This window comes from Macaca nemestrina, chromosome 20 (genome assembly GCF_043159975.1).
Source record: "Macaca nemestrina isolate mMacNem1 chromosome 20, mMacNem.hap1, whole genome shotgun sequence".
Classification (NCBI taxonomy): Eukaryota; Metazoa; Chordata; class Mammalia; order Primates; family Cercopithecidae; genus Macaca; species Macaca nemestrina.
In genome coordinates this window covers 2699288-2711391 of record NC_092144.1, presented here as the reverse complement: position 1 = coordinate 2711391, position 12104 = coordinate 2699288, and the positions used below count along the sequence as shown (strand labels likewise).

The 12104-nt window shown below is 57.8% G+C and overlaps 1 protein-coding gene across 1 annotated transcript; it reads right to left on the bottom strand.

The window, feature by feature from the left end:
• Nucleotides 1-3656: 3656 nt before the first annotated feature.
• Nucleotides 3657-7150, bottom strand: LOC105485644 (sphingosine-1-phosphate receptor 4). The gene has a single exon (XM_011747972.2). The coding sequence runs from the start codon at nt 6755-6757 to the stop codon at nt 5603-5605; it is 1155 nt and encodes a 384-aa protein (XP_011746274.1). The 5' UTR covers nt 6758-7150; the 3' UTR covers nt 3657-5602.
• Nucleotides 7151-12104: the final 4954 nt, after the last annotated feature.

Genomic DNA, 12104 nt, shown 5'->3' with positions numbered 1-12104 from the left:
CCTGTAATCCCAGCACTTTGGGAGGCCGAGACGGGCGGATCATGAGGTCAGGAGATCGAGACCATCCTGGCTAACATGGTGAAACCCCGTCTCTACTAAAAAATACAAAAAACTAGTCGGGCGAAGTGGCGGGTGCCTGTAGTCCCAGCTACTCGGGAGGCTGAGGCAGGAGAATGGCGTGAACCCGAGAGGAGGAGCTTGCAGTGAGCTGAGATCCGGCCACTGCACTCCAGCCTGGGTGACAGAGCGAGACTCCGTCTCAAAAAAAAAAAAAAAAAAAAAAAAAAAGAGCCTGGGCTCCAATCCCAACTCCTCCGTTTCCCAGCTGTGTGGCTTTAGGCAAGTCGCTTCGCCTCTCAGAGCCTCCGTTTCCTCACATGTAATGATAAAGAATCAAGCACTCTCCCCTCTAGCACCGTGTGAGGATTCTGTTTATTTATTTATTTATTTATTTTTGAGATGTAGTCTCTGTCACCAGGCTGGAGTGCAGTGGCTCGATCTCAGCTCACTGCAACCTCTGCCTTCTGGGTTCAAGCGATTCCTGTGCCTCAGCCTCCCGAGTAGCTGCAGATTACAGGTGTGGGCTGCTGCGCCTGGCTGGAAAGGGAGTTTCTGAGCGTGCTGCTGGATCACTGAGCACCTACTGTGTGCCAGGCCGTGTGGTGGGTGCTGGGGACACAGCCAGGACCCCGGCAAAGTCACGATATCTACCGACACGGAGCTTGAAGTCCGAAGGAGGAGATGGATTGTGTGACCGGGGCGATGGGAACTGGGATAGAGGACACACAGGCAGCTGGGGGAAGCCCAGAGGAGGCCTAGGGAGGAGAGGAAATCAGGGAGGCTTCCTGGAGGAGGTGACACTTAAGCTGAAACTCAAAAGTTGAGCAGGGGCAGTCAAGTGAAGAACGAGGGGAAGCTGTGCCCAGTAAAATCAGAGCTGTCATGCAGGAAACGCAGGTAGCTGTGGGAGCCTAGAGGAGACCTAGGGAGGAGGAGAAATCAAAGAAGGTTTCCTGGAGGAGGTGACACTAAAACTAAGGTACAAAGAATGAGCAGGCAGAAGTTGAGTGATGAATGAGGGTAGGTGCGTGCTAACAAGGCCACTCTATCAGGGGTAACAAAGGTTAAGCAAAAAGCCCCCAGACGGGAAGGACCAAGAAATAATTCAGCTCAGCCAAAGCAGGGCAGAGGGGGCAACAGGGTCAGCCAACACGGGACCAGAAGGCAGACAGAGAGCTCTGGGCCTGCCCAGACTCCACTCATTCCAAATTCCACCAACACCGCACCTTGCCTGCTGTGGTCCCCACCACACACACAGAGAACAGGAATCAGGAAAAGATAAGAACTACCCTGGCTCATCATGCCCGCAGAGGGCTGTTTGGGACGTCACTGGTGAAATGGCCGGCCGCAGTTCCATCTGTCTGCAATTGGCCAGCCATAGTAGCTCATGCCTGTAGTCCCAACACTTTGGGAGGCTGAGGCAGGATGATCACTTGAGCCCAGGAGATCGAGACCAGTCTGGGAAACATAGCAAGACCCTGTCCCTCTCTTTTTTTTTTTTTTTTTTTTTTTTTGAGATGGAGTCTTGCTGTGTCACTCAGACTGAAGTCCAGGGCACAAACTCGGCTCACTGCAACCTCCGCCTCCCAGGTTCAAGCGATTCTCCTGCCTCAGCCCCCCAAGTAGCTGGGATTACAGGCGTGCACCACCACACCTGGCTAATTTTTGTATTTTTAGCAAAGATGGGGTTTCACCATGTTGGCCAGGCTGGTCTCAAACTCCTGACCTCAGGTGATCCACCTGCCTCGGCCTCCCAAAGTGCAGGGATTGCAGGGGTGAGCCACGGCGCCCAGCCCCATCTCTACAAAAAATATAAAAATTAGCCAGGTGCAGTGGTGTGCACCTGTAGTTGCAGCTACTCGGAAACCCAAGGCAGAAGGATCACTTGAGCCTGGGAGACTAAGGCTGCAGTGAGCTATGATCACACCACTGCGCTCCAGCCTGGGCGACAGAGCAAGACCCTGTCTCTAAAATAGAAAAGAAAATAAAGAACTGTCCCCTCAAAATCTACATGATCACATCATGACCCCCAGGACCTCAGCATAGGATGTTATTTGGAAGATAGGGTTGTGGCAGATGGCATTAGTTAAGATGAGGTCATACTGGAGCAGGGTGGGCCCTTAATCCCAAATGACTGGTGGCCTTAGAAAAAATGGGGAAATTGGCCAGGCGTGGTGCTCACGCCTGTAATCCCAGCACTTTGGGAGGCTGAGGCAGGCAGATCAGCTGAGTCAGGAGTCCGAGACCAGCCTGGCCAACATGGCAAAACCCCATCTCCACTAAAAATACAAAAACTAGGCCGGGCGCGGTGGCTCAAGCCTGTAATCCCAGCACTTTGGGAGGCCGAGACGGGCGGATCACTAGGTCAGGAGATCGAGACCATCCTGGCGAACACGGTGAAACCCCGTCTCTACTAAAAAATACAAAAAACTAGCCGGGCGAGGCGGCGGGCGCCTGTAGTCCCAGCTACTCGGGAGGCTGAGGCAGGAGAATGGCGTAAACCCGGGGGGCGGAGCTTGCAGTGAGCTGAGATCCGGCCACTGCACTCCAGCCCAGGCGACAGAGCCAGACTCCGTCTCAAAAAAAAAAAAAAAAAAAAAATACAAAAACTAGCCAGGCATGGTGGTACCTGCCTGTAATCCCAGCTCCTCGGGAGGCTGAGGCAGGAGAATCACTTGAACCCGGGAGGTGGAGGTTGTGGTGAGCTGAGATTGCGCCACTGCACTCCAGCCTCGGCGACAGAGCGAGAGTCCATCTCAAATAATAATAATAATAATACATAAATAAATAAATTTAAAAATAGGAAAATGAGCCGGGCTTGGTGGTGGACTCCTGTAGTCTCAGCTAGTCAGAAGGCTGAGGTGGGAGGATCACTTGAGCCCAGGAGTTTGAGACCAGCCTGGGCAACTTAATGAGACCCTCGTCTCTTAAAATAAAAAAGGTTGAAGGAGCTGGGGGAGTTTGGACACAGACCCAGGGAGGACACCTCGTGGAGATGGAGGCAGAGATGGGGGTGATGCTTCTCCAAGCCAAGGAACATCAAGGATGCATGCCACCAGCAGGACCTAGGAGAGGCCTGGGCAGATCCCCATCAGCCTCAGGAGGACCCAGCCCTACTCACACCTTCATCTCAGACTTCCGGCTCCCAGAATTATGACAGCAGAAATGTCTGCTTTTCAAGCGTCCCCATCTATGAGACTGTCATGGCTGCTCTAGCAAATCGATACACTGACAGACTAAATTTTTAACTTTCATTTCATTTCTTTTGGTTTTGTTTTTGTTTTGTTTTTTGAGACAGAGTCTCACTTTGTCACCTAGGCTGGAGTGCAGTGGCGCAATCTTGGCCTACTGCAACCTCCGCCCTCCGAGTTCAAGCGATTCTCCTGCCTCAGCCTACCGAGTAGCTGGGATTACAGGCGCCTGCCACCGCGCCCAGCTTATTTTTTGTATTTTTAGTAGAGACAGGGTTTCGCCATCTTGGCCAGGCTGGTCTTGAACTCCTGACCTCGTGATCCACCAGCCTCGCCCTCCCAAAGTGCTGTGATTAAAGGCGTGAGCCACCATGCCCAGCCTAACTTTCATTTAATTTCAATGAATTTTCTTTTTTTTTTTTTTTTTTTTGGGACGGAGTCTGGCTCTGTCGTCCAGGCTGGAGTGCAGTGGCCGGATCTCAGCTCACTGCAAGCTCCGCCTCCCGGGTTTACGCCATTCTCCTGCCTCAGCCTCCCGAGTAGCTGGGACTACAGGCGCCCGCCACCTCGCCCGGCTAGTTTTTGTATTTTTTTTTTAGCAGAGACGGGGTTTCACCGTGTTAGCCAGGATGGTCTCGATCTCCTGACCTCGTGATTCACCCGTCTCGGCCTCCCAAAGTGCTGGGATTACAGGCTTGAGCCACCGCACCCGGCCGAATTTTCTTTCTTTTTTATTTTATTTTATTTTTTAGAGACAGGGTCTCTGTCATCTAGGCTGGAGGGCAGTAGCACGATCACGGCTCCCTGCAGCCTCGACCTCCTGGGCTCAAGTGATCCCCCCACCTCAGCCTCTCGAGTAGCTGGAACCACAGGCGCGCACCACCATGCTCGGCTAATTTTTTTAATTTTGGAGGATTTTTTTGTAGAGATGTGGTTTCACCATGTTGCCCAGGCTGGTCTCGAACTCCTGCGTTCAAGCAATCCTCCTGTCTCAGCCTCCCAAAGTGCTGTGATTACAGGCATAAGCCACCATGCCCAGCAAGTTCCATGAATTTTTAATAGCCATGTGTGCCTCATGGCTGCTGTATTCGTGGGTAAATGGCCCCTACACACCGCATTCCCCATCATGCAGTGGAGAAATCATGACTTAAAGCAGAGCTGCCTGAGCCCAGGAGGCGGGTGGGGTGGATGCTGACTGCCTCTGTCCAGACACTGGACTGGACGGGGCTGGCTTGGTCCTGGGAGGAGGTGGGCGAGAACTGTCTATGAGCTGCAAGTGCTGGAGGCTTCCAGATTCACATCTGCACTGAAACTGCGGCTACCCACCCCATGGGGCTACCGAAATACAAACAGATTCAAATTCAACACAACCTACACTGCGAAATTCAGTTCTCTGCTTGCACTGTAGCCCCGTGGGGCTGGTGTCTCCCGTACTGAATGGTGTGGAGCTGGCACGTCTCCCCTGGAGTTTCACGGGACACGCAGCCGTCAGCCTCTGTGGCTGGTGCTGAGTGCGAACCGGCAACCTTGTGCTTCGGCTTCAGTGATTAAACCATTTTACAGACGGGGAAAGCTGAGGCCGTTGGTGCTGAAGGGGATGTGAGGGAAGATCCCCCAGGCCAGGAAGGCAAGGCGGCCGCCTCTGCCGGCCCCCAGACTGGGTTCCCAAAAGATGCAGAGGCCAGAGCCGGTGCATGGGCCCTGCCGTTTCTAAAGGGGAAGTGAACAAGAAGAGGCGGGGTTAACTGTCACTGTAACCCCCACTTCCTGCAACGCCCAGAGGTTGTTCACACACGCACACTCTCCACCCTCACAGCCACGCCTCCAGGGCGCTGGCCCGTGGCCCTCTCTAGGCCCGTGGCCCTCTCTAGCCAAGACACACCTAGCTGCCCCCAGATCCACAGCCCCCCTGAGCCACGGTCCGCGCACATGCACACACCGGGGAATAAGAGGCTGCAACATCACATACCATGATCGAACTTCAATGTTGCCAGGGCATGCATCCCACAGTCCACCCCTTGCAGCCTGAGAGCCCTACTGAGGCCCAGAGAGGGGCCGGGACTTCCCAAGAATCACACAGAAGCGGGGGTGTGGGGAACCCCCTCGCCCCCACACCGGGGCACTCTCTGCTCCTACAGGGAGGTGGGGCGGTTGCCTCCTTGTCCACGGTGACCACGGGAAGTCCATTTGGCATCAGAAGGCCCAAGAGGCCACCGGGAAGACCACGGGGGCCTGTCCCGTTCTCTGCTCCCCATCCAAGCGAGGCTCCGTGTACACGGCTTCCTGCACCCCAGGAGGGCCTGCCTGGCACGTACCCGGTGGCTGCACCGTCCGCACGCAAGGCTGCAGTCTCAGATGCTCCGCACGCTGGAGATGCTGGACAGGGGCTCCCGCATCCGAAAGCTGAGTGACCGGGAGCCCCGAAAGCTGTCCCTCGGCCTCAGAGAGCTGTCGGTGGTGGAAGTTCCAGAGTGAGCCTCGACAGCCCGGGCCAGGCAGTCCCCGGGACCTCGCATGCCCAACCGGAGACACCCGCAGCAGAGGAAGCCGAGCACGGCTCTGCACACCTCCCTGCTGCGGAAGGAGTAGATGATGGGGTTGACCGCCGAGTTGAGGACGGCCAGGGCCAGGATCCAGTCCATGCCCCGCAGGTACTCCTGGGCCCAGAGGTTGGAGCCAAAGACGTCGGCCAGCAACAGCCCGAAGAGCGGACCCCAGCACACCAGGAAGGCCAGCAGGATCATCAGCACCGTCTTCAGCAGGCGGCGGGCCTTGCGGCGGGCGGCCGGGCGTGGGGCCTTCTGCCCACTGGCCTGCACCAGGCGGAAGATGGCCCCGTAGAGGCCCATGATGGTAGCCAGGACGCTGGCGAAGATCACCAGGCAGAAGAGGATGTAGCGCTTGGAGTAGAGGGGCAGAAGGCTGGAGCAGCGGTCAAAGGCGCACAGGCAGTTCCAGCCCAGCAAAGGCAGCATTCCCAGCAACGTGGCCAGCAGCCAGCAGAGGCCGATGAAGCTGTAGACGCGGCCGGTCTTGGTGGCCCCACTCTCGGCCACCGGCCGCACCATGGTGGCAAAGCGCTCCCCGGCGGTGAATAGCAGGCTGAAGGTGGAGGCGGCCAGGGCGGTGAAGAGCAGGCCCTCCCGTAGGAACCACTGGGCGGGCGCCAGGCGGAAGGTGCGGGCCCCCGACAGCAGCACGTTGGCCAGGTAGGCCGCGCCCGTGAGCAGGTCGCTCAGTGTGATGTTCACCAGGCAATAGTAGACCCAGCGTCGCGACCGCATGTGGCTCGTGATGGCCGCCAGCACCAGCAAGTTCTCCAGCACCACCAGGCAGCTGGCGGCCACCGACAGCCCCCGCAGGGCCCCAAGGCCACCGTCCTCCGGCCCCCCGCGCCCGGCCAGCCGGCCCGAGTGGTTGTAGTGCATCACGATGAGCCGGCTGTGCCCGCCGGCCACCAGCTGTTGGCAGGACTCGGGGGCCACCGGGGTCCCCGTCGCATTCATGGCCTCCCCCCGGGGCTGACTGAGGCCCCGAGTCAGGGTGGAGCCGCCCGACTTACTGGTCTTGGTTTCCTGTTATTTGAAATTTCCTGTTATGTTCAAGGTACCCTCCAGGGTGGAGGTAAGGCCGAGGGCAGGGAGGAGCACCCCAACGGTCGGCCCCCACCCAGGATCCTGGAGCCAACCTGCTGGGGCCGCCCCAGCTGTGAGACCCCCCCACCCCCACCTCTACCCCGGCTGCCTTCTTCCTGTCCTCGAAAGCCAGAGACCCGCAGGGAGCCCCAGAGCTGTCAGTCACAGAGGGGAAATGGGTCTCCACTCAGGATGGGCCACCCCTCTGCAGCCGGACGACTCCTCCCCACCAGCCCTGACCACCCCTGAGACTCGTCTGCTCCACTGAGGTCTCCCCAGATGCTCCAAGCAGGCTCAGCACACAGCAGGTGCTTAATAAATGTCAAGTGCCTACGTGGCCTCGAGCACCGACTCATCCGACTTGATCCCCTCAACAGGGCCTGATGCATTATACACTATCAGCCCTGATGCGTTACAGAAGGGGAAACTGAGGCCCAGAGAGCCCGATGCGTTACAGAAGGGGAAACTGAGGCCCAGAGAGCCCGATGCGTTACAGAAGGGGAAACTGAGGCCCAGAGAGCCCGATGCGTTACAGAAGGGGAAACTGAGGCCCAGAGAGCCCGATGCGTTACAGAAGGGGAAACTGAGGCCCAGAGAGCCCGATGCGTTACAGAAGGGGAAACTGAGGCCCAGGGAGCCCGATGCGTTACAGAAGGGGAAACTGAGGCCCAGGGAGCCCGATGCGTTACAGAAGGGGAAACTGGGGCCCAGAGAGCCCGATGCGTTACAGAAGGGGAAAGTGAGGCCGAGAGAGCCTGACGCGTTACAGAAGGGGAAAGTGAGGCCGAGAGAGCCTGACGCGTTACAGAAGGGGAAACTGAGGCCCAGGGAGCCTGATGCGTTACAGAAGGGGAAACTGAGGCCCAGGGAAACTGAGGCCCAGGGAGCATGATGCATCACAGGAGGGGAAACTGAGGCCCAGAGAGCCTGACGCGTTACAGGAGGGGAAACTGAGGCCCAGGGAGCCTGATGCATCACAGGAGGGGAAACTGAGGCCCAGAGAGGCGGCCCGAGGCCCACTTTCCGCCCATGGGAGGACATGCACCTCCAGGGAGAGGGAGCCCCAGGGACAAGCTGGTAGGGTCTCAGGGCCAGGCCCCCACTTTGGGATTCATGGTTGCCTCTCCTGCCCCTGAGATCACCCTGCTGGGAGCAGAGCTGCCGGCCCCCAGGGCAGCCCCCACCTGGGTTGAGGTGCGTAGGAAAAGTAGGGGCTTACTGGCCCCGCCCCCATGGCCCTGCTGAAGCCGGCTCACCGTGACTCAGCCTGAGGTGAGGTGGCTGTGGGTCTAAGTGGAGACACACCCTGACTCGGTGTCTGAGGGAGGAGGCAGGCTCTGCCCTGGGTCTGAGCGGGGAGGCTTGGACCTGCCTGGGGTCTGAGCGGGGAGGGTTGGCCTTGCCCTGGGGTCTGAGGGGGGCGGCTCAGACTTGCCCTGGTGGCAGAGGCAAGGTCCTGCCTTGGGGTCTGAGCGGGGAGGCAGGCCGTGTCCTGGGTCTGAGGCGGGAGGCGAGGCCCTGCCTTGGGGTCTGAAGCGGGGAGGCGAGGCCCTGCCTTGGGGTCTGAAGCGGGGAGGCGAGGCCCTGCCTTGGGGTCTGAGGGGAGAGGTGAGGCCCTGTTCTGGGGTCTAAGGGAGGAGACAAGACCCCACCCTGAGGTCTGAGTGGGGATGCACGGCCTTGCCCTGGGGTCTGAGGGGGAGGCATGTCCCTGTCCTGGGTCTGAGCAGGGAGGTGAGGTCCTGCCCTGTGGTCTGAGGAGGGAGGCTCAGCCTTGCCCTGGGATCTGAGGCATGTAGGGGCTTGGACATCTTCTGTCATGGATGGACTGTGGGGTCTCTGCTCTCCAGCTCCCCCAGTGTCTGTGACCCCCACTCATCCTCATCCAGAAGGCCCTGGGGTATAGGGTGGTTTGAGAAATAATGCAGGCCCCAGAAGTGTGAGCAGGATCCAGGATAAGTCCCTGCTGGGCGCCTCCTCCCACCCGCAATCACCCCCAGGCCAGGCCCACTTACCACCAACCAGGGTCCTGAGAGACCCCACCTGCCCCCTGTCCCCCGAGGAGCCTGTGGTCTTCAGCCTTTCTGAGACAATGGTGTCCTTGGCCTCAGGGTGGGGGCAGCTGAACTAATTCTACCAGTAAAGTGTCCTGGGAGGGTCACGAGTGTACCGTGAGGACACAGGCATCCCATGAGGGGCACAGATGTCCCATGAGGGCTCAGGTGTTGAAGGCCGAAAGAATGAGGGTCACGATCAACTCAGTGTACATAGGATCGATATGAGTAAACAGCAAACTGTTCTCACGAAAGCAGGATGTTGGTAAACTGACAAACTGCATCTGCCGCCCACAAGGAATGCTGAGGGCAGTTGCGCCCCAGGCACAAGTGTTTCTTGCAAATAGGCAAATCTGGAGCCTGTTAGCAATAACGTGAACCTGTGATCGATCAAGCAGCTGACCAATCGTTTCCTCCTCCCTGCTCTTTCTACCCAATAAATACGAAGGGATGTGGAAGCTTGGGGGGCTGTCTTTGCTCACTAGAAGCAGGGAGCTCTCTTCTTCCCCTGGCCCCTTCCTTTAAAACAGTTTCTTTTGTCTTAAGTTTTCATTTGTACATTTGTCCCTTCGTTCAGTCTTGTAATGATGGACTCAAGTAGTCACAGTAGTAACCGTCGTAGTGACAGTCTCAAGTAGTAACCGTGGCAGCCACACACATGCATCCCATGATGGCACAGGTGCCCGTGAGAACACAGGCATCCTGTGAGGGCACAGGCATCCCATGAGAATGCAAGTGTCCCATGAGAGCACAGGTGTCCCATGAGAATGCAGGTATCCCATGAGGGCACAGGTGTCCCATGAGAACACAGGCGTCCCATGAGGGCACAGGCGTCCCATGAGGGCACAGGCGTCCCATGAGGGTCACAGGCGGCCCATGAGAACACAGGTGTCCCATGAGAACACAGGTGTCCCATGAGAATGCAGACGTCCCATGAGAATGTAGGCGTCCCATGAGGGCACAGGCATTCCAAGAGGATCACAGGCATTCCGTGAAGGTCACAGGTGTCCCATGACAACACAGGCGTCCCATGAGAACGCAGGCGGCCCATGAAAACACAGGTGTCCCATGAGAATGCAGGCATCCCATGAGAGCACAGGTGTCCCATGAGAATGCAGGCATCCCATGAGGGCACAGGCATTCCAAGAGGGTCACAGGTATCCCATGAGAACACAGGCGTCCCATGAGGGTCACAGGCGTCCCATGAGAGCACAGGCGTCCCATGAGAGCACAGGCGTCCCATGAGAACACAGGCGTCCCATGAGGGTCACAGGCGTCCCATGAGAACACAGGCGTCCCATGAGAACACAGGCGTCCCGTGAGAACACAGGCGTCCCGTGAGAACACAGGCATCCCATGAGTGTCACAGGTGTCCCATGAGAACACAGGCGTCCCATGAGGGCACAGGCGTCCCGTGAGAACACAGGCGTCCCATGAGAGCACAGGTGTCCCATGAGAATGCAGGCGTCCCATGAGAATGCAGGCGTCCCATGAGGGTCACAGGCGTCCCATGAGGGTCACAGGCATCCCATGAGAACACAGGCGTCCCGTGAGAACACAGGCGTCCCATGAGAATGCAGGCGTCCCATGAGAATGCAGGCGTCCCATGAGGGTCACAGGCATCCCATGAGAACACAGGCGTCCCGTGAGAACACAGGCGTCCCATGAGAATGCAGGCGTCCCATGAGAATGCAGGCGTCCCATGAGGGTCACAGGCATCCCATGAGAACACAGGCGTCCCATGAGAATGCAGGCGTCCCATGAGGGTCACAGGCGTCCCATGAGGGTCACAGGCATCCCATGAGAGCACAGGCGTCCCATGAGAATGCAGGCGTCCCATGAGGGCACAGGCATCCCGTGAGCATCACAGGCGTCCCGTGAGAACACAGGTGTTCCATGAGAACACAGGCGTCCCATGAGGGGCACAGGCGTCCCGTGAGAACACAGGTGTTCCATGAGAACACAGGCGTCCCATGAGGGGCACAGGCGTCCCGTGAGAACACAGGTGTCCCACGAGGGGCACAGTATCAGCCCTGAGAAGCGGGGGCACCCCAGGGAGGGCAGGGCTGGCAGGAGACGGGGACTGACGGTGGCAGGTGCTGGGGCCCCATGGCCCTTCCCTTTGCTTACAGTTCAGTTCTGAAGCAGGACAGTGTCAGGAGGCTCCATGCAAGGCACTGACTGGGGAGGCGGCTGCCTTTTGTCAATGGAGGTCACCAAGCAGAAAGGGGATCTGGAGAGGGACGTGGGGCTTGGGAAGGAAGGGCCCGCAGCTGGGAGGTGAGGTCAGGAGGTAAACAAGCAGCCAGGTCTTGCCCAGGCACCGCCCTGCCAGTCAGTAGACAACTGAGCCTCAGTCCAGCCTCACATGACACAGGCACCTACACAGAGAGACAGTGTGTGTTCTGAGGCTAAGTGCCTCATGATGGACTAAGCCCTGATCCCAGGCTAAGCCTCCTATGCTCGACTGAGCCCTGATCCTAGGCCCAGCCCCCTACTGTGCACTAAACACTGATCTGCAGCTCAGTCCCTCATCCTAGACTGATTGCTGAGTCCCAGGCCCAGGCCCCTGTCCTAGACTGAGCCTTGATCCCAGGCCTAGCCCCCCACTCTGTACTGAGGCTGGATTCCAAGCCCAGTCCCCATCCTAGACTGAGCCCTAATCCCTGGACTGAGCTCTCATCCCAGGCTCGGTCCACATCCTAGACTGAACCCTAATGCCAGACACAGACTCCAATCCTGGATCAAGACCCGCAGGTCCCAAGCCCAGCCTCCATCCTAGACTGATGCCTGACCCCAAGCTCAGCCCTGACTCCAAGCTGAGCCCTGATCCCTGGCTGAACCCTGACCCTGACTGAGCCTATGACGATGGACAAACCCAGACCTTGACCCTTGATCCTGGTTAGAACTTGCTCCTGGACTGGGCTGGGCACAGTGGTTCACACCTGTAATCCCAGCACTTTGGGAGGCTGAGGCAGGCAGATCACTGAGGCCAAGAGTTGGAGACCAGCCTGGTCAACATGGCAAAACCCTCTCTCTACTGAAAATACAAAAAAAAAAAAAAAAAAAAAAATCTAGCAAGATATGGCACAAGCCTATAATCCCAGCTACTTGGGAGGCTGAAGCATGAGAATTGCTTGAGCCCGGGAGCCGAGATCATGCCA

What these genes read in the sequence shown, in the direction of transcription:
- LOC105485644 (XM_011747972.2), bottom strand. Translation starts at nt 6,757, where the DNA reads ATGAATGCGACGGGGACCCCGGTGGCCCCCGAGTCCTGCCAACAGCTG.